This window comes from Neovison vison, chromosome 4 (assembly GCF_020171115.1).
Source record: "Neovison vison isolate M4711 chromosome 4, ASM_NN_V1, whole genome shotgun sequence".
Classification (NCBI taxonomy): Eukaryota; Metazoa; Chordata; class Mammalia; order Carnivora; family Mustelidae; genus Neogale; species Neogale vison.
In genome coordinates, this window is record NC_058094.1 from 48357091 (window position 1) to 48379825 (window position 22735).

The following is a 22735-nucleotide window of genomic DNA, read 5'->3' on the forward strand; positions in this document are numbered from 1 at the left end:
CTAGTTTACAGTAACTCCATGGGGTCCATAGACCTACCTCATGGCAATTTCCAAGGGCCTTAAATGTATAATTTGAATGGAGACATGGTAGAGCCCTTACATTGGTTTCTTGGTCTTTGTGATAAGAGCTCTTATTAAGGAAGTTTATGTGGAAGCCTATGAAACAGTCCTCTTCCTACCCTCTTCAACTTTAGCCAACACAGTAAATTAAAACAGTATCACAGACATCATCAAGATTGCAGACTAAGAGGTCCTACTCTGCCCTAATTCCCTCAAAAAAAAAAAAAAGGATTTAGCAACTATCTACAAATGAAAATAGCTGTGAGAGAATGCTGGAATATAATTAAGATGCTGCAACACACCACCAAAGCACAAAAAACAAGAATGGCCATATAGAAAAAGGAAGGAAACATTTCACCTGTGTCACCTTATTCCCTAGGCCAGCATAGCTCAGTGCCAAGAGAAATCCTCTCCATGGTGAATTCTCAGAGCAGATGACATGATCATCCTTCACCACTGAGGACCTCCACAGTATTTGCCAGTGTGGACGCACCTGTTGGACACAACAGAGCCAACACTGCCAGGCTTCCCTGGAATTGGAGCTACTTTGTGCTTCCAGAGCTAGCACCTCCATAGCTCTCTGAGTATTGGCACATGGACACCTTGGACCCAGAGCCATTACCACACACTTACCCTAATCCGAGGAGGGTACAGAAAGCCTACTTAAATAAATAATGACCAAAAACTTCCAAAGCATGGAGAAGGAAGACATCAAGATTTGAGAAACAGAAAGATCCCAAGTAGGCTGAATATAAAGACGACTCTATCAACACATACTATGATTAAATTTTTAAGTCAAAGACAAAGATGGTTTTGAAAATAGCAAGAGGAAAGCAATTTATCACGCTAAAGATTATCAGGAGAGAGTAGAACAATATATTTCTGGAACCAAAAAACAAACAAACAAACAAAAAAATAACAACCTGCCAATGACCATATCTGTCAAAAATGAGGAAGTTCATCACCACTAGACACACCTTAGAAGAACTGCTAATGGAATTTCTTCAAATTGAAAGAAAGGCATGCTAAACACCAATGTGAAAGCACATGAAAGCATAACTCTCACTGATACAGGTAAACATACAGTCAAATACAAAATAAGGCAACATGGTAATGATGGTATAAAAATTACTTCAAATCCGAATATAAAAGTTTAAAAACAAAAATATTAAGAATAACTATAACCACAAAAAATTGTTAAGGGATACCCAATATAAGAAGAAGTAAACTCTGACTACAATTACACAAAGTAGGGGAGGGATGAGAGTGTAGAGACTTTCTATGTGATTGAAGTTAAACTGTTATCAATTTAAGAAATGAAATTACAAGATATTTAGTGATACATAAAAGATAAAGAGAAAAGAATCAAAGTAAATCACTATGAAAATATCATCAAATAACAAATGATGATGACAGTAAACAACTACCAAACAGAAAGAAACCAATTAATAAAATGCAATAGTAAATCCTCTCTTATCATTAGCACTTTAAATGTAAATGGATCAAATTCCCCAATAAAAAAACACAGAGTGGCTGAAGAGATCAAAATAAAACAAGAACCAATAATACTCAATGATATACTACTTTAGATTTAAGGACACATATAATAATGGACTTTAATAGCCCACATTCAGAAGTGGACAGAGCATCCACACAGAAAATCAGCGAAGAGCTGACTTGAGCAACACTATAGACCAAATGGACCTAACAGACATACACAGAACTTTACCCAATAGCAGTATAGTCTTCTCAAATGCACAAGGAATGTTCCTAGGATAGATCACATGTTAGGTCACAATCATTCTAAATATATTTTTCAACAACAATGAAATGCAACTAGAAATCAATAACTATAAAGAGACGGGAGAATACACAAATATGTAAAAACCAAACAACATATTTCACCAACCACTGGGTCAAAAAAGAAATCGCAAGGCAATTAAAAAAAATCTCAAGACAAAAAAACAAAAAACAAAAGAATCCACATCACATACCAAACTTATGGGATGTAGCAAAAGCAGTCCTAAAAAGAATATTCATAATGCTAAATGCTTATATTTAAAATATTTCAAATTAACTTTATGCCTTAAGGAACTAGAATAAGAACAAACTGAGCCCAAAGTTAGCTGAAGGAAGAAAATTGTGAAGATTAGATCAGAGATAAACCAAATAGAGGATAAAAAAAATTTAAAAATCAATAAAACTAAGGTTTTCTTTTAAAAAAGATAAAATTGACAAACTCTTAGCCTAAGGAAAAAAGAGAAGTTTTAAATATATAAAATCAAAAATGAAAGAGGAAATATTACAACAGATGGTTCAGAAATAAAAAGGCTTATTAAAGACTAATATGAACAGTTATATGCCAACAAATTGAATAACCTAGAAAAAAATGGATATATTTTTAGAAATATACATCTTACCAAAAGTAAATCAGACAAATAGCAGCCTGAGCAGATGGGTAACAAATAAGGAGACTAAATCAGTAATCAAAAACCTCCCAGTATGAAAAACCCAAGACAGAATAACCTCATAAGTGAACTCTATCAAACATTCAAAAAGGATACCAACCATTCTTAAAACTCTTCCAAAAAAATAAAAGAAAGGTCACTTCCAAACTCATTTTATGAGGCCAACACCACTCTGATATTAAAGCCAAAGACACCATTAGGAAAGAAAACTTGGGCCAATATCCCTGAATAACATAAGCACAAAAACAAAAACAAACCTAAATAAAATAAATTCCACAGTACCCTGAAAGGATTATACACTGTAATCAAGTGAATTTTATCCCTGGAATGCAGGGATGGCTCAATATTCATAAATTATACAATGTGATTCACCACAGTAGAATTAAAGGGTTTTCATTAATTAACATGATCATATTAATAGATACAGAAAAAACATTTGACAAATTCAACATCCATTCATGATCAACAGTGAGCTATAGAAGGAATGTACCTCAACAAAATAAAGGCCATATAAAAAATGCTAATAGCTAACAGTATAATCAATGAAGGAAAAACTTGAAGATTTTTTTCTAGTATCTAGTCCAAGGAAGAATACCCAGGCTTGCCATTTCCATTTAACATAGTCTGAATTACTAGACAAAGAAATTGAATGGAAGATGAAGAGGAAGAAAGGGGGGGTGGGGAAGAGGAGGAAGAGAAGTAGAAGTAGAAGCAGAAGCAGAAGAGAAGAAGAAGAAGAAGACCACCTCCACCACCACCACCACCACTGATGATGAAAAGGGGGAGGGAGAGAAGAGGAGGAACAAAGAAAGAAAAGACATGCAAATAGGAGGGAAGGAAGATAAATTATCTGTTTACAATCCTCAACTTTCTGTGAAATCACAGAAGATCCCAAATAGCCAAAAGAATCATAAAAAAGAAAAAAGCTGGAGTCATTACACTTCCTGATTTCAAACCATATGATAAACTTACAGTAATTATAATAGTATGATACTGGTTTACAAATAGACACATAGACCAATGGAACAGAATAGAGAGCTCAGAAATAAACTCCCACATATATAGTCAACTAATATTTGCCAAGGGTACCAAGAACATTCAGTGGGGGAAACAATAGTCTTTTCAACAAGTAGGGCTGGGAAAACTGAATAAACACATGCAAAAAAATGAAATTGGACTCTTATCTTATTTACAAAAATTAGACTAAAAGATAGGATCTGATATCTTAAAACTCCTAGAAGAAAACATAGGAAAGAAGCTTCTTCACATTGATCTTGACAATCATTTTCTTGGATACAATATCAAAAGCAAATGCAACAAAAGTGAAAATCAACAAGTGGGACTATATCAAAACTGAAAAGCTTCTTAACAGCAAAAGAAACAATCAACAAAATGAAAGACAAAACACATAATGAGAGAAAATATTTGTAAACCATATATCAGATAAGGAGTTAATATCCAAAATATATAAGGGACTCCTACAACTCAATGACAACAACAATTAAACACAATCTTATTTAAAATGGGCAGAAGAACTAGATATTTTTCCAAAGACAACTGAGTGGCCAATAAATACATAAAAGATGCTCAACATACCTAATCATCAGGGAAATGCAAATCAAAGCCAGAATAGGAAATCACTTCACACATTGTAACAGAATGGCTATCCTCAAGAAGACAAGAGATAACATGTGTTAGTGAGAATATGGAAAAAAATAAACCCTTATACAATGTTGGTAGTAATAGCAATTGGTTCAGCCAATATGTAAAGCAATGTGTAACTTCCTCAAAACAGTTAAAAATAGAACTACCATATAATTCAGTAATTCCACTTCTGGGTATATACCCAAAAGAAATGAAGACAAGATATTGAAGAGATATCTGCACTTCCATGTTTATTATCGCATTATTCACAATACCCAAAATATGGAAACAACCTTTATCTGCCAATGGGTGAATAAGAAAGAAGATATGTTATCTATATAATAGAATGTTATTCAGTCATGAGAAAGAAGAAAATACTGTCATTTGTGACATGGATGGACCTTGAGGACATTACACTAAGTGACATAAGCCTAAAGACAAAAACTGTATGATATCATTTGTATGTGAAATTTTAAAAAGCCATACTCAAAGAACAAAGGCATTACATTTCTTGATCTCAAATTACATTATAAAGCTATGATAATTAAAACAATATGCTACTGGCATAAAAGCAGACATGTAGACCAGTGGAACAGAATAGATATCTCAGAAATAAATCCATGCAGTTATGGTTTCTGATCTTCTGCAAGAGTACCAAGAAACATACTGAGTAAAGGATAGTCTCATCAGTAAATGTTAGGAAAACTAGATATCCATATGCAGAGCAATAAACATGGATTCTTATCTCACATCATATACAAATATCATCTCAAAATGGGTTAAAGCTTTAAGATAAGACCCGAAACCATAAAACTCTTAGAAGAAAACAGAAATCTTCTTGACCTTGTTTTAGGCAATGATTTTTTGGATATGACACCAAAAGTACAGGGAACAAAAGCAAAATAGACAAGTGAGACTGCATCAAACTAAAAAGCTTCTGCACAGCAGAAGAAAAAAATGACATAGTGGAAGGCAACCTATAGAATAGGAGAAAATATTTGCAAACCATTTATCTGGATGAGGTTAACATATATCCAAAATATATAAGAAGCACAACTCAATTTAAAAAGTGAGAAAAGAATCTAAATAACCATCTCTCTCTCTCAAAAGAAGACATAAAAATGACCAACAGGTATATTAAAGTGTTCAACATCACTAATTACCAGGAAAAAACAAATCAAAACCACAATGAGTCGTCACTTTACACCTCTTAGAATGGTTACCATCAAACAGACAAAAGGTATTGACAAAGATGTGGTGGAAAGAGAACACCTGTACATGGTTTGTAGAAATGTAAATTAGTACAACCATTATTGAATACAGTGTAGAGTTTCCCCCAAGAAACTTAAAAATAGAACTACCATACAATCCAGCAATCCCACTTCTGTGTAGACAACTAATGAAATGAAAAGAAATGAAATGAATAAATAAATAAATAAAACGATTTCTAAGAAATATCTGTATTCCCATGTTCATTGCAGCATTAGTCACAATAGCCAAGATATGGAAATAATTTAAAGGTCTATGCATGGATGAATGGATAAAGAAGATCTCAACTGCTACAACATGGATGAATCTTGAGGACAGTATGTTAAGTGAAATCAGCCAGACATAGACAAATTTTGTAGGATCTCACTTATATGTATAATATAAAATACTCAAACTCATAGGAGCAAAGAGTAAAATGTTGGTTACCAGGGGCTGGGGTTAGAAGAAATGAAAAGCTATTGCTCAAAGTTTCAGTTATGCAAGATGAGTAAATCGTACAGGTCTAATGTACAGCATGGGGACTAAAGTCAACAATACTGTACTGTATGCTTGAAATTTGCTAAGAGGTTAGATATTAAGTCGTCTCATCCTGAAAAGATTGTTAATTATGTGCCATGATGACTATGGTAACTAGCTTGATTGTTTTGATAATTTCACTTTATTTACATGTGAGATAAATAGATACAATTTTTATTTTTTAATTACACCTCAACAAAACTGGAGAAAAAAATACTACATCCCAGGCAGAATGGCAGATAAGTGCTACCTTCATAGACCCACTACAGAATTCAGAGGTGGTGGTCCCATCACATTCCCATTTTAATTCATGAGTTTTGCCCTCATCAAATGAACAAACAAACAAATAGATTCTGAAAGATTAGAGTTGACTACTACTTGGTCTACTACGTGGACCAAGAAGTAGCTCTCATTATAGCTGCTGTGCCAAGTGTGGTATTTTTTTCTAAAGCATATTGAAATGGCATCAGGTACATATTATGTGGCCATTGAGTGGCAAATGTACTCTTTTTCATCTCTATCAAGAAAGATCAGAAACATTACCCATTCACATGTGATCAACAACCATATGGTTTTATATTGTATCATTTTTTATCTTTTTCTTTCTTTCATAGTTTCATCCATCCTAGTTCTGAGAATGTTGTAGGTTTTTTTTTTACTTCAGTCCATAGTGATAAATAGTTTGGCTTTATTTGGTTTCATTGGCTCTTTTCTACTCTGAATATCTTGACCACCTTAAATCTAAAACTGGATTTCTCTTAGTCACAGTTCTAGTCAAACCACATTTGATTCCCATGGAGAATATCCAAGAGACCCAGAAAGATATTGAACTTTAATTTTTTGACCAGCTGATAGTGTCAAAATTATAAATACAAGCCAAGGATTTTCTTCAGGTAAAACCTTACAGCTGTAAAGGAATCAATCCCTTGATCACCTTACCGTTGTTCTTGAGATTAACAGGATAAGCATGCATTCTTAATTTGTCAAAAAGACCTTTCATGATCTGTCCTCTGTTTTCCTCTCCTCAAACCATCTGTTCCCTCTCCCTTATCTCAAACTACCCTTCTTCTTCATTCAGTGATCCAACTACATTGGCTTTGTCCTAGTTATCAAAATACGCTATATAATCCCTGCCAGTGGGTGGTATGTTGTTGAAGGCATCCCTTATTAAAATTTCTTAAGCAAATTTCAAGTTCAATATTAATAGTATAATTTTCATATTTAAAAGATATATTTAATACTTAAGAATTCACTGAAGATACTTGGATTTAAATATCTGAAAGAGATCAAGTTTTATAATAATGATACTTTGTTGTTTATGGAAAAAAGCAAAGACTCGTTTCTTACTGTTGCATCACGTGAAGGTGGGTGCATCTCAGCAAGCATAAAGTTTTTGAAGTCTTCATTGACAAATCCTTGGAAACGCTGAGGTATGAAAGAAGCTGTTGACTCATTTTTTTCAATCAGATTGTTATGTACCTTTGTTTGAGGTCTAGCTGAACCTTTCAGTATTATATAAAATCCATCATTTCCAACCACTGTAACAAAACAAAACCAAAAAAGCTATACTGTTGACTTTATTTCCCAGGTTTTCTGATATAGACATGACCACAACACGTATTATAGTTGCTTTGCTTTTAGTAGATTTCTCTTAGTTTATGCAATGAGAACTCTAATGTAGCAGTTGGGCATTCACAAATAATTTACTCAAATAAGAATAAAGAACACTATACTCAAATACTATACTCAAATCCTATACTCAAAAAAGAATAGTAAAAACATGTCTCTATATTTGGAGAATTCTTTTCTGACAATTATAATAATTGATCCTCTTATGGAACTGATAGATTCTAGAAAAAGAACCATGGTAACATGTTACAATTGATAGATTTAAGATATTTTAAGAAAAAAAGGATCAGAAAATTCTTTGAATTTTTTAAAATGTTCTCTTCACCTCAAAAATGCAATTTTGCTTATTTTATATAAGTAACTATATATATTAATTTTTATTTGTCTTTCGTCTGGGTATGATGATGATTGCTCATAGACGCTCATTTAGAAAGAGAGATCATTATTAGAAACAAAAGTTTTTTCCAGTATTTCTTTTGCTCCACATTGTACCTCTCCATAATCTTCCTAAAGTTTAACTATGCTTCTGTAAGTATGGTTGGTTTACTCAGTTGTGAGCATTTTGAATGCGACTTAAATCTGTTCTAGTTCTTCTGAAGCCTGACCTTTTAAAGAAGCAGAGCATAGGACTGGATTATGTCATTTTCCAATTGTTTACATTATTTTATAGGATTGGAGCAAATTATTCAAGTGTTGTGAGAAGAACTTTTCTCAAATTTTGCTTATTATCTTGCAATAAATAGAAACTTTACAAATTGATTTTTAGGAACAATTGTAGGTTTTTGTTTTGTTTTGTTTTGTTTTGTTTTCCTAAGAAATGACAACTGCTTGTCTTCTCTGCTTTTTTCTAAATAGTGCTTTATTAGTGGGGCTTTCTTGGTAATCATCTGTACACAGTGACTATAGGATAGTGATTTTCAGTCTTCTTTAAAGCAAGAGTTGTGTTTGCTTGAATGCCTGAACTTAAAATAGATTCCTTTCTGGATAGCACAATATCACTTCTTACTAAACATCTAATCTATGTGGTTAAAGCACTGTAGAAACATTGCTTTTAAATACCTATCAGATGAGCTGTATGAGAACTACATTGTAGAAAGAACCCTGTAAAGGTAAAAGGTAATAAAATTTTGTAAGAATGTTAATGATTTTGACCAATTGCATAGGTGAAAAAAGCAGCTGGGTGAAATGTGTATTCTGATAAATAAAATTGTATTCTGTTTTTGTATAGTTTTTTTTTAAGATTTTATGTTTTTATTTGATAGAGATCACAAGTAGGCAGAAAGGCAGGCAGAGAGAGAGGGGGAAGCAGGCTCCCTGCTGAGCAGAGAGCCTGATGTGCGGGACTCCATCCCAGGACTCTGGGATCATGACCTGAGCTGAAGGCAGAGGCTTTAACCCACTGAGCCACGCAGGCGCCCCTGTTTTAGTATAGATATAACTGGCATTTCTTAGCATAGAATAAAAATTGTAGAAAGAACTACATTGTGTGAAATAATTTTATTCCAAGGGCTCCTAGTTGCTTATCCAATATGAATAGTCTTTTCCTTTACTAACAAAACAACAGTTTTATCAGGTGTTGCCTGTGCCAGTTTAAAAATTACATTTGCCAATACTCTTACATGCATGGCTCTGTGACACGATTCTGATTAACAAAACATTGGGATAATTTTTGCTTTCCAAATATGCATGTCACTCCTTCCTGGATATAAAGACAAAGATATGTTAGAGCTGGAGAAGCATCTTGGTTCTAAAAGGAAATGGCAAGAACCTCAGGATATTCACCTTCATACCTTTAAATTTATCTTGTGACTTCTCATTATGTAACATAAATATATTCTGAAATTTTTGTAAACTAGTGTCATTTAGTTCTCTATTACTCACAACTGAACACAATTTCTGTGAATATTGTTGTAATTTCACTTAACTGTAACCATTACACAGGTTTGCCTTACTGATGGACATGACTTTTCTGGTGCTCTGAAGAAAACCTTCCTTTTTATTCAGGGTTTGGCCTGATGACAGTGAATATGACTAAATAATCTCTACTTACAATGCATTAATTTTCACATTTATTTTCAAAAAATATCTGTAATATTTAAAAGGCCTTTAAGGAGTTAAACTAATTAGCAGGGAAGTAGAATTTGAGATTCATGCCAGAAAATATTTTATCAACCCTCAAATTATAAATCATAAAAAATAAGTCAAATAAAGCTATTCTGGAAGCTGCTAACTCTCCATTATATATAAAGACAATGATTGCATTTGTGTTGCCTAGGAGGCTCAGTTGGTTAAGTGTCTGCCTTTGGTGCAGGTCATGATCCCAGAGTCCTGGAATCAAGTCCTGCATCCAGCTCATTGCTCAGCAGGGAGCCTGCTCCTCCCTCTGCCTGCTGCTCCCCTTGCTTGTGCTCTCCCTCTCTCCCTCTTTCTCTTTCTGTCAAATAAATTTAAAAAATCTTTTAAAAGATAATAGAAAATTCTCAGAATTCATGTACCCCTGAAACTGATCCTCAAATATATAGATAAATGATATACACAAAATTTAAAAAGGTCTAGAAGAAAAAAATACAATGGAGTTAAGCTTTCAAATAACAATTGAAATATTACTTAAAAATCACAAAGTGGTGTTAAACTTATGAATTGTGACAAAAATATATTTATTAACAATGTAAGATAAATGCAAGCTTTTGAAATTCATAAGCAATGAGAAGGAAGCTATAACATAGGCTCCTTATTCAAATTTTCAAAATACACAAAATTACATTACATAACTTTTTAGAAAAAAAAGCACTCCAAGCAACTAAGAAAAATTTGACTATAAGAATTAAAATACAGATCAAAATGGCTTTAAATTTTGATTGCCAGGTCTTGCAAAAGTAAATGAATTCAATAAAATCAAGTTGGTTCAGAATTAGTTTCATATTATTATTTATCTAGCCAAACTCCATGACATGAAAAGGGAAAAAACCAAAAACAAACAAACAAACAAAAAACACAAACATATTTTCATAAGGGCTTGAAGAAATTTCCTAGTACAGGACGGACCTCATGTCTTAAAATATCTTTAACCACACTTGAATTAGCTGAACAAAAGGCATTCAAAAGGAACTGAGAATACCAAATAGGGAAAGTTTACTCATTTTGGTACTGAGCTTTCAAAAGGTCGAAGGCCAAATATGAAGTTTGATGAAAGGAAACACGTTTGTGAATTTTTGACTAAGAGTCTCCTGGTCTCTGTTCAGCTAAAATCAACCATTTTAAAAGGATTTAAATGTTTCAGGGAACTATAATTGGATGAATAAAGTCATATTGTCACCTGGGTAATTCTTACTTGGCCTGTAAAATTGAGTTTAAGTGTTATCTATTTACCAGGGAAGCCTTTGCCTGACCTCTGCCTTGCTCCCATCCATACTAATTAATGCCCATCCATTCTAATTAATGCCCCTCCTCTGCAACCTTTTTTTCAAAGAATTTCTGTCATGACACTGCATTTTCAGTGTCTGCCAACAGATTCTAACCTCTTGGAGAAGGATCTCTAACTTTGCTCTCAGTATCTCCAGCCCAGAGCATATTGCCTGGATTACTTTAGGCATTTAGCAAATACTTGAATGAACAAAAACTTAATTGTCCTTATTGTATTTCTCTCCAAAGAATCTTTTAAAACATTTGGGGAACAACTCATTTTTTTCCTTAGAATTCTGTCTATTGAGAAATAAGACAAAATTTCTGCGTGGACTAGTTTCTTCCCAGTCCATTAGGTGGGAACTTAGGAAAATACCAGAAAGTTATGTGACTTTTAAGTGAGGTGGTTTTATTCATGGAATCCTCATAGTATAAGGTCTAAACGGTCCCATAGATAACATAACAAAAGCAAGAATAATTTTTCATAACTTTTATTATATTAAGGTATATTTGGAGATAGGATTTTACTCTTTGGGGCAATTTTTCTTCCCATAAGGTACTAGGAGAAGTTATATGAAGTATGTCACATCACCTTTTTTTGAATACTGCTATAACCTGTGGAAAAGAATCTACAAGTAACATTGGATATTTATTTTAAGATTAAGGAAAAAACTCAAATAAATAAATCTAGAGGTAAGTGGCAGGGATGAAGAGAAATTTATTTCATTTTATTTTGGACACTGATCTTCCACTGGAATAGTATTAATACTGACACTTCCTGTCCAATATTTGCAGAGATTTCATAAAAGGAGAATTTATAATTTCACAAACTGTTGATTATTTTTAATAACCTTAAAACATTATTTGATATTTTTACTTAGTTCTTCTTATAAAAAATAAAAAAAAAACACACTAAGAAAATTCCATATCTCAAATTGCTTGTTCATATCCATAACATGCTATATTAACAAGGCTGGGGCACCTGAGTGGCTCTGTCCGTTAAGCATCTGCCTTCAGTTCAGGTCATGATCCCAGGGTCCTGAGCAGGCAGAGGGAGAAGCAGACTCCTGGCTGAGCAAGGAGCCTGATGTGGGACTGGATCTTAGGACTCTTGGATCAGGACCTGAGGCAAAGGCAGATGCTTAGCAGACTGAACCACCCACGCATCCCTACAATATTGGGTTTTTTTTGTTTGTTTGTTTGTTTTAAGATTTTATTTATTTATCAGAGAGAGATAGGAAGAGAGAGCGAGCACAGGCAGACAGAATGGCAGGCAGAGGCAGAGGGAGAAGCAGGCTCCCTGCTGAGCAAGGAGCCTGATGTGGGATTCGATCCCAGGACGCTGGGATCATGACCTGAGCCGAAGGCAGCTGCTTAACCAACTGAGCCACCCAGGCGTCCCCCTACAATATTGTTTTAAATTTTAGTGAAGAAATGGAACAAGGAAAAACAAGATGGAGGCAGGAATATATTAAATTACAAAACAAAATCAGTAATGCTATTTATTTGTGAGGAGATAGTACTGGGTCAATGGACAATTTTTACTCCATTTTCCTTACTTTATTTATTTATTTTTAAAGATTTTATTTATTTGACAGACAGAGAACACAAATAGGCAGAGGCAGCAGAGAGAGAGGGGGAAGCATGCTCCCTGCTGAGCAGAGAGCCGGATCTGGAGCTCGATCTCAGGACCCTGGGATCATGACCTTAGCTGAAGACAGAGGCTTTAACCCACTGAGCCACCCAGGCGCCCCTCCATTTTCCTTACTTTAAAAGAAATTTTAATATTACCAGTTACCTGTAGTTTAGCAACTATAAGAGATTCTTACTCCATTTTTTTTTACAAATTTTTACTCCATTTTCCTTACTTTAAAAATGTTTAATATTATTAGTTACCTGTAGTTTAGCAACTACAAGATATTTTTAAAAATTGACTTGACTGGAAGTCTCAATACCACTGAATTTCCTGGGAGTTCTCAAAAAAAGAAAACAATGTACTGTAAACACAGCTAAATTTTTCACAAAACACATTATTTAAAATATCTTGTACCAGGTTATAACCAGAGTATTTCTAAAGATTTAAAAATCATTTCTACATGGGAAGATCAAAAGGATGGCATCTGGGTATATAACCATGGGATTCACTGATACAATCCAAAGGTAAATATTACTTTACCTGAAAGAATGAATGAATGACATCTATTCTCAGACTATCATTCAATATATTGACTAAGAACTGTGTTCTTAGACAAATTTTGAATTGGTACTGTGTATTCAAGAATGCAGTGGCTGGGAAAGACCTGTAATACTAATTAATGAATACATTGATTTGTTAAAGATTTATTGAGTAGACTATTTTGTCCAAGCACTGCAAGTTAGGTCATATTTCAGATTAAGAACCTAAGTGCAATAGAGTCAGCTCTGTTTTTGAAATGAGGAGAGAAAAGGTAGCTTGGGAAGCTTAAGAACTTGAGACCAAATCATGCCTAAGAATGTGTTATGGTATATATGCCTAGAGGTATGCAGGTGGTAAATCGAGAAATTTTTTATCTCTAAAAATAAATGGAAGCACCTACAACACACAAAGAATGTGTTCTTTCTGACCCAAATTACATAAAATTGAACATTTTAAAGTAGTTATCAAAAGTTCTGGTCTAGGGGCGCCTGGGTAGCTCAGTGGGTTAAGCCTCTGCCCTCGGCTCAGGTCATGATCTCAGGGTCCTGGGATCGAGTCCCATATAAGGCTCTCTGCTCAGCGGACAGCCTGCTTCCCCCTCTCTCTCTGTCTGCCTCTCTGCCTACTTGTGATCTCTCTCTGTCAAATAAATAAATAAAATATTAAAAAAAAAAGTTCTGGTCTATTAAAACAAAGAAAAAAAGTCTCAGTAAGGGTTTTAAAAAACATCTTCTCTTAAGGAATACAACTTCCAGATGGATTTTCCACTATTTTCTGATTTTTAAAATATATCTCTGGTTAGCAAGGTCAAGTTTTTGTTCATGGTTGTTAATAAAAGTCAATCTTTAAAGAAATCTATATAATTCATAATTTGAGCTTTAGAATTATTGGCTTATCCAGGGAGATTCTTTCTAATAATTACTAAATATCATGAAGAGTTGTCTATTAGTATCATTATTTCTATTGTCTCCAATGAATATAATATATAAATCACTTCATACATTGACATTTAAAAACTCTGTGGCTACATATCAAATACAATTGATTAAAAATTTCTACTTTAAAACACATCAACAATTTTATGAAACATCATGTACCCCAAATTATATTCTAGCTTAATCTTGATTAACGTAAATAATTATATTCTAGCTTAAATCTTTTTTTTTAAAAATATTATTTATTTATTTATTTGACAGAGAGAGAGGGATCACAAGTAGACAGAGAGAGAGGCAGTCAGAGAGAGAGAGAGAGGGAAGTAGGCTCCCTGCCGAGCAGAGAGCTCGATGCGGGACTTGATCCCAGGACCCTGAGATCATGACCTGAGCCGAAGGCAGCGGCTTAACCCACTGAGCCACCCAGGCGCCCCTCTAGCTTAAATCTTGATTAAAGTATATAATAATTCAAAATTTTTTTTTCTGATATTTTCACCGTGATTCCTAACATTAAGCTAAACCACATTCTAATCCTAAATATCAATTTTAGTAAAATTTTAAAGCATATTCTAAATAAATGGATCAATTTTAGTAAATTTTTGAAATTCATGGCAAAAATTATGGATATAAAACTGACTGATAATTTGACTCATTTCTTCTACAAAATACAAAGATTGGGGCCAATATATCACTTAAGTAACTTTTATCATTTTACATGTTTTTTCTAACTTCTGGCTTATGAAAACTACCATTATCTTCCCTATAATCACATTTTTCAGTGTTCTGTTTTAAGTTTTAAAATAAACTTAAAGAAATATTTCTGTATTATTTTCCATTACTACTAAAAGCCATCTTAACCATTTTATTGGTGTCACTTTTACAAAATGTCACAGTATATTTTGGACACTTTAAAGATAAAAATTTACAGTAAACATTAAATCCAGACCAGTGCTATGAAAAGGACATATCACATCAAGAACCATTCCAATAGTAGATAACAGCATCACCATGCAGAACTGTTTTCACACTAGGAAAGATCAGAAAAGGAAGACTGCTTTCTATGATGCATCATGTGGGCAGACATTCTAGATTATCCATAAAAAAAAAAAGTGTATCAGTTAATGATACATACTGCCTTTGTGAAGGCTTATTGATGATATTCATTAAAAAAGTTTCTTGATATTATAGAATTGCAGGAGTTTAATTACTTAAGGGAATTTTATATTATTTTACTTTACTTTGATTTAATTTAATTTTACTTTATTTTATTTTTGCTTGAAGAGCCAGCAAAGGGCAAGAGAATACAAAAGATTGGCTTCAGGTTCAAAAGCCCTGGTTCAACCCTTTGCTAGAGTGAAAGTAGTAAAGCTGAATTTCAGTCTTCAAACACAAGAAAGGGATAGTCCTATAAAGCTACAAAGCTAAGATATCTCTCTCAAATAATTAATGGTGGTAGAAGGAATTTACATACCATGAAACATTATTATTCTAATATAAGGTATTTTTAAAAGCTAATACGAAAGAAGTTTTTTCTCCTATGGCAGTATTCCCCCAGATATGCTGCACAGAGCTGCTTCCTGAGGTGGGGAAAGAAAACACAGGGATAACTTAGTTATCATTTAGTATTTAGTATTTAGTCATTTAGTATCTATGTAGTGTCCTACAGGAAATACTCAATGCGTGCTGGTGTTTTGAAGTCTTCGAATTTTCACACATCCATTTCCTCAGAAAACTCATTTCTTTTTGTTTATTCTTCATATTTTTAATGTTAAACATTTATTAAGATTTATTGACTTCAAATTTCAAGGATTTCCAGGTGCTGACATGTGTTAAGGTATTAGCAGTGTCCAGTGGTTTCTGATTTTTAAAGAAAAAAGTACTTTGAAAAATAGCTTATAGCTTATAGCCACAGAAAGAATGAAGTACATGATACAATGTGGATGAACCACAAAAATATGTGAAGTGAAAGAAGCCAGACACAAAAGGTCACATATTGTATGATTCTATTCATATGACTTTTCTGAAATAGGTAAATCTATGGAGACAGAAAGCAGGCTGGTGTGGAGCCTGATGCAGGGCTCAAGTCTCATGACCCTGAGAGATCATGACCTGAGCTGAAACCAGAGTCTGAACTGAAACCAGTTTAACAGACTGAGCCACCCAGGCACCCCTTACTTTGAGCTTTAAAATTACTTTATTGAGATAAAATTCAAATTCCACAAAAGTCACTTTTTTTAACAGTTTTTTTCCCAATTTATTTATTTTCAGAAAAACAGTATTCATTATTTTTTCACCACACCCAGTGCTCCATGCAAGCCGTGCCCCCTATAATACCCACCACCTGGTACCCCAACCTCCTACCCCCCCGCCACTTCACTTTTTAAAATACACAGTTCATAAGGGTTTTTTTAGTATATTCAAAGAGACTTACAGTCAGCATCATAATCTAATGTTAGAATATTTTCATCATCCCCAAAGGGAATTCATACTCATCAGCAGTCATGCCTCAAGGCCCTATTCCCCCAAGTTCCTGGCAACCACTAATTGTTGTCTCAAATAAATTTGCCTACTCTAGAGATTTCTTATCAATGAAATTATAAATATGCATCCTTTGTAAGTTGTTTCTTTCATTTAGCATAATATTTTAAAAATTCATCCAGATTGTAACATGTACTTTATTCCCTAGTACTACCAAATAATATTCCATTATGAAGATATAGCACATTTTTAAAAATTCATTCATCTTTTGTTGGAAATCTGGCCTGTTTCCATTTGGTGGATATTGTGAATAAATCTCTGTAGACATTTGTGTACAAGTTTGAATGAACGTAAGTTTTCATTTATCTGGTATATCTGAGTAGACTTTCTCAATCAAATGCTAACTTTATGTTTAACATTTAAGGAGTTGCCAAAATATTTTCCAGAGTGGCTTCACCATTTTACTAACTCATCACAAATGTGAGAGAGTTTCAAGTTGCCTACATCTTAATGGTTATGATTGTCTGTTTTTTATACTTAAATCATCTTAATGGGAAGGAAGTGGTATATAATTGTGGATTGATTTACAATCCTCTAATGACTAATGATATTAATCACTTTAACATGCTTATTGGCTATTTGTATATCATCTTTTGAAATGTACCTGTTCAAATAATTTTCTCATTTTTAAATTTGGTTAATTGCCTTTTTGTTATTGAGTTGCAAGTGTTCTTCATAATCTGGATATGAGTTTCTTATCAGAGGTATGATTTGCAAAAACTTTCTCCTATTCCAAGGGTTGCATTTTCATCTTTCTTGATTGTGCTCACTGAAGTTCAAAATTTTAAATTTTTATAAAATCCAGATTATCTGTTTTCTCTTCTGTCACTTGTGCTTTCTGTGTCATGTTTAAGAAAGCATAGCTTAATCCATGGTCACACAATTAATTTGAAAATTTTGCTGTAAGAGTTTTGTGGTTTTGTTCTCACATTTAGGTCTTTGATCCATTTTAGATTAGTAATTATATATAGTGTGAGTTAAAGATCTGACTTCATTCTTCAGCATGTGGATTGATATACAGATGTGCCACCACCATTTTTTAAAAAAAATTACCTTTTCTGGAATTGAATTTTTTTGACGCTCTTGTTGCAAATCATTTGGCCATGAAATTAAAGCTTTATTTCTGCACTTCCAATTTTATTCCATTAAACTCTATGTCTATCTTTGTGCTGGTATTATACTGCCTTAAAACTGTAGGTTTGTAATAAGTTGCAAAATCAGATGTGTGTGGCTTCCAACTTTATCATTGGTTTATAAAAAAAGTTGCTCTTCAGGGCCCTCTAAATTTCCATATAATTTTAGAATCAGCTTACCAACCCCTACAAAAAGACAGCTCTAATTTTCATTAGAGATTGTGTTAAATCTGTAGATCAATTTAGGAGTATTACCATCTAAATAATATTAGGTCCAATTAGCCACCAGACAGGTCAAATCACTTGGATGGAACTTTTAAGAGGGATGCAAACCTATTGTGTCACCACCAGTGGCTGTTAGTCTGGTTTTTACAGCTACCATAACTTCAAGGCTGCTGCTTTTCAGGCAACTGCAGAGTTAAGCTCTAGTGAGATGGGAAGAGAGGAAGTCAAAATGTTGTAAAACTCACTGTTCTTAGCAAGATTCCACCATTTTTCTGGAATAAACACCTCTGGATTGATGTAGGTCTTTTCCAGAGTTATGAAAAAGTTGATATTCACAGTTTTTGCCACTCTGTTCATTTATTTTTTATTTTTTTTGGAGGTCCTTAATGTTCCATTCCAAAAGAGCTTCTCTGGCTTATTTATTTTTTGTAGCTGTTTGTTTTAATATCCATTATCTGCAGCTGAACTCCATGAAAACTCTTTAGGAAATGTCATCCTAAAACACTGAAGAAAATGTTACTTTCAAAAGTCTTGTTGTCTTTTAAATATTAAATTAACAGTGTCATTTTTTCAGTTCTTATCTTGCATGTTGACATAGCAAGGCATCTTACACGTGTGTTATCTGACCACTCTACCTGCATTACCTTGTCCAGCTTGCTTAATATCCCTGCCTGTCAAGTTCCTTTTTTGTAAAATGAGGATTATAACCACACATGTCATAGAATTTTTAAAGTATTATGCAAGGTAGTACTTATAAATTATTAAGAGTAGTGCCAGATCAAAAAATATTTTATATAATATATAATTATTCCATGGAAAATGCTGTTGGTGTACTGACAGGGACTGCATTAAATTTGGGTAGCATTAGCTTTGGGTAGTACAGACATTCTAACAATATTTTTTCTTCCAATCCATGAGCATGGAATGTCTTTCCATCTTCTTATGTCATCTTCAATTTCTTTTATTAGTATTTTACAGTTTTCAGAGAACAAGTCTTTCACATGTTTGGTTAAGTTTATTTGTAGATATTTTATTGTTTTTGGTACAATTGTAAATAGGATTGTATTCTTAACTTCTCTTCCTGCTGCTTCATTATTAATGTATAGGAATGCAGATTTCCGTATGTTGATTTTGTATCCTGCAACTTTACTGAAATCATTTATCAGTTCTAGCAGTTTTTTGGTGGTCTTTAGAGTTTCCTACTTATAGTATCATATGACCTGCAAATAGTGAGATTTTTTTCTTCTTCTTAACCAATTTGGTTGCCTTTTTTTTCTTGTGTACTTTCTGTGACTGTGTTGTCTTCCAACAATATGTTGAATGGAGTGGTGAGAGTAGGTATTTTTGTCTTTTTCCAGACCTTATGGGAAAAGCTCTCAGTTTTGCACCTTGAGTATGATGTTGGAGGTGGGTTTTTCGTATAAGGCTTTTATTTTGTTGAGGTATGTTCCCTCTAGACTTACTCTGCAGAAATCATAAATGGATATTTATCATAAATGGATATTGTACTTTGTGAAATGCTTTTCCTGAATCTATTGAAATGGTCAAGTGGTGTTTTTTTTATCCTTTTTGTTATGGATGCAATGTATCATGTTAATTGTGTTGTGAATATTGAACCATCTAGGCACCGAAGTAGTTTTTTATTAATTGAAAATATTCCAATACAGAAATGGAGAAAGTTATGCATATGGGGCTTCTACACTGGTATTACTTATTAATACTCCTGTATCAAATGCTCAGAGCAGTTATTTGTTGTGCTTGGGTAACACACGTTCTGATCAGCTGTTGAGTAGTTCTATCATCTCTGGTTTTCAGTTTCACTATTTAGAAAGTAAGATTCTATGGCAAGATTAGAGAAATAAATATCATGGCAAAGGTTTCTGGTATCATCATGTGACTGAAGAGTTTGCATTAATTTTTGCATTAATTTTCTCAAAGTCTCACAACCATCTCTTGGATAGGGAAAGACAGAAATGGAGCTAGCCCCTTACAATGCAGTTGAAGACTGAAAAAGCTTTCTTGCCAGATTTCAAGGACAAATCTTCATGAATCAAGGCACACCACCTTAGTTGCTGTGAAAGTATACCCATGCTTTAGAATCAATGCATGTTCTTCAAGGCATGTTTGCTTTTAAGAGAACCTTTGTCTTTATGATAGGCCTAAGTATTTGCCTATTTCTATTACAAGAGCATATTATTTGAATTATGGTTAATTTACTTATGAAAAATATGCCTGCTAATTTTTTTATGAGATTTGGCTACTGTGTTTTTATATGTTACATGAAATTCAAACCACAACAGAAAATACCATCTATATAGGCTAAATAAATGTTAAAATTTAGTGATATAAAAATATTTGTCAGCATTAAAAATAAATACAAGAGTTTACTTAAGTGAGGAACTGTGGTGTTTTTGAGATATAACCTCATAAAAGGTGGGAGTAAAATTGTAAAAAATGAAAGAAATAAAAGAGAAATAACTCCTAAGACTTAACAGACTTTCAAAAAGAAAACAGTAAAGATGATAAAGATATAAGAAAAAAAAAACCCTTATAGTAATTATTTCATGGAAATCTATCAATGTTAATATAAAGGTAGACAGTAATAAAATTTTGATCTGGGATCTATTTCCATGTTAGCCATTAAATTGAATTCTGAGGTAAGTTAATTCTCTTAGCTTTCATGAGCTTTAGGTTGCCAATCTTAAAAATGCCTGCTGCTCAGGACAAAATATAAGAGATCCAATGGAAAACTCTTGAAATCATTTGAATTAAGTAACATATATCTTTGGCTAGATATTTATATTATGTTGTAGTGCCATTCTCACTTAAACTAGAGATATGTATATGTGTTAGCCAGTAACTAAAATCATAATATTGTTATCCTGTTAATATTTTATTGTTTAAGAAAGCTGAGTGAGAGGGCAAGTGACTAATGGGGAGTTTAGGAAGCTGCCTTAAATTCCAAAGTTCCAAAGAACCCACCAGAAGAGACCAGAAGGTGCAAATAGCTGTTTAGGCTTGCAGGAGAGAAACCAAAGCCTCAGCCTCAGATTAAAGTCAGCAGCCTGGTGACGAGGGGCTCCTAGGGGGAATACTTTAAATAACAGCAGCAGAGGTGAAATGCACGCATGAGTAAAGAAAAGAGAGAAAGACACTTGGTTATACCTTTTTTTTTTTTTTTAAGTTGGATGAATGAAGAGATTTACAAAGGTCAGATATTTAATGAATTGACTGCTTGGGTAGTGAAACAGATCTGGACTGTCTGAATCAGACGTCTTAAAAACTCAAGAGAAGGATTTTTGACACAGGTATATGTAAAGACAGAGACATGTATTTTTTATAAAGTGTTTGAAAATATGTTCTATTGAAATATGAATTGAAAAACCTTATTTAATATGAAAGATGAAATAAAAGTTGATATATATTTGTCAAGAAATGAAAGTTCACATTTTAATAGCCAATCACCCAACTTTTAAGATACCATCAGAATACAGTTTTTGCTTTGAATTGTAATTTTAAAATGTTTTTGAAAAAAAAAAACCACAGTTACAAACACCAACCCGTGAATATATCTTTATTGTGATAAATTCAACAGAAATATATGTAGAGGAAAGAGTTAATTCTTCACTTCCCTCCACCAAGGTAATGGTTTTTAAAATACTTATTTTTGGACTGTTCTCCTGGAGCTACTTCTATGTACTTTTTACTATGAATTTTTATATATGTATATATGCAGTACATCTGTATATATAACTTCAGATTTGTATAAATATGTGAAAATATAACCATATTATTTATATAACTCCACAATTGCTCTATTTTTATCTACTGTCTTTAATAATTTTGATAAGTTTCCATGTCAATATACAGAGAGATCTACCTCATTCTTTTTAACAACTGCCTAGAATTTCATTGGATACATGTATCATAATTTAGTATGCCTTTTATTCCATGAAAGAGATGTATCATTGTAATCTATCTTCTATTAAAGGTCATCTAGGTTGTTTCCATATTTTTACCATAATAAGGATAATTTCAGAAATTTATGATAAAAACAAATTAATTTTTAAATTACTATCCTCAAGTTAATGCAAGGCAATAGTGAATGTTCTTTCTTGCCTTTCAAAATCATTTTGTCCTTTGCAAACTCCTGTGATTTAATTTTCATTGCTTGATGTCAGATTAAATGAAACTAATTATAAGAGATGACCACTGGGGGAAAAGTCTTGAAATATTTCAACAGACATATGACATAATTCAAAAGACACATGTTCTCTGATATTACAGTTATATTTTTAAGGCATGATCCTGATGAACCACTTTATAAAAACAGCAGAATATTAGACACAGAGTGAGTTAAAGTGTGTTTGAAATTCAATTCTAATCAGGAATATTCTGCATGATATTTTATGCCTTATGGTTCTCATCTGTGGAGAACAAGAATAATACTTTTTTTTTTTAAGATTTTATTTCTCTATCCGACAGAGAGAGAGAGAAATCACAAATAGGCAGAGAGACAGAGGTGGGGGGGTGGGAAGCAGGCTCCCTGCAGAGCAGAGAGCCCGATGCGGGACTCAATCTCAGGACCCCGGAATCATGACCTAAGCTAAAGGCAGAGGCCCAACGCACTGAGCCACCCAGGTGCCCCAAGAATAATACTTTTATTTGTGTCTGTGAGAAATAAATTAGGGATATTCCCTGACCTAAATAATATATTAAATAAACTTAATTCTACTTTTCTAA

At 33.2% G+C, this 22735-nt stretch overlaps 1 protein-coding gene across 1 annotated transcript in view; it reads right to left on the reverse strand.

Annotated features, from left to right (window-relative positions):
- CNBD1 (cyclic nucleotide binding domain containing 1) overlaps window positions 1–22735 on the reverse strand; it is a 373802-nt gene that overhangs the window by 90935 nt on the left and 260132 nt on the right. The window contains exon 6 of the mRNA XM_044246969.1: window positions 7305–7495. Within this exon, the coding sequence (XP_044102904.1) occupies window positions 7305–7495 (191 nt within the window). The remainder of the gene's footprint in view (window positions 1–7304; window positions 7496–22735) is intronic.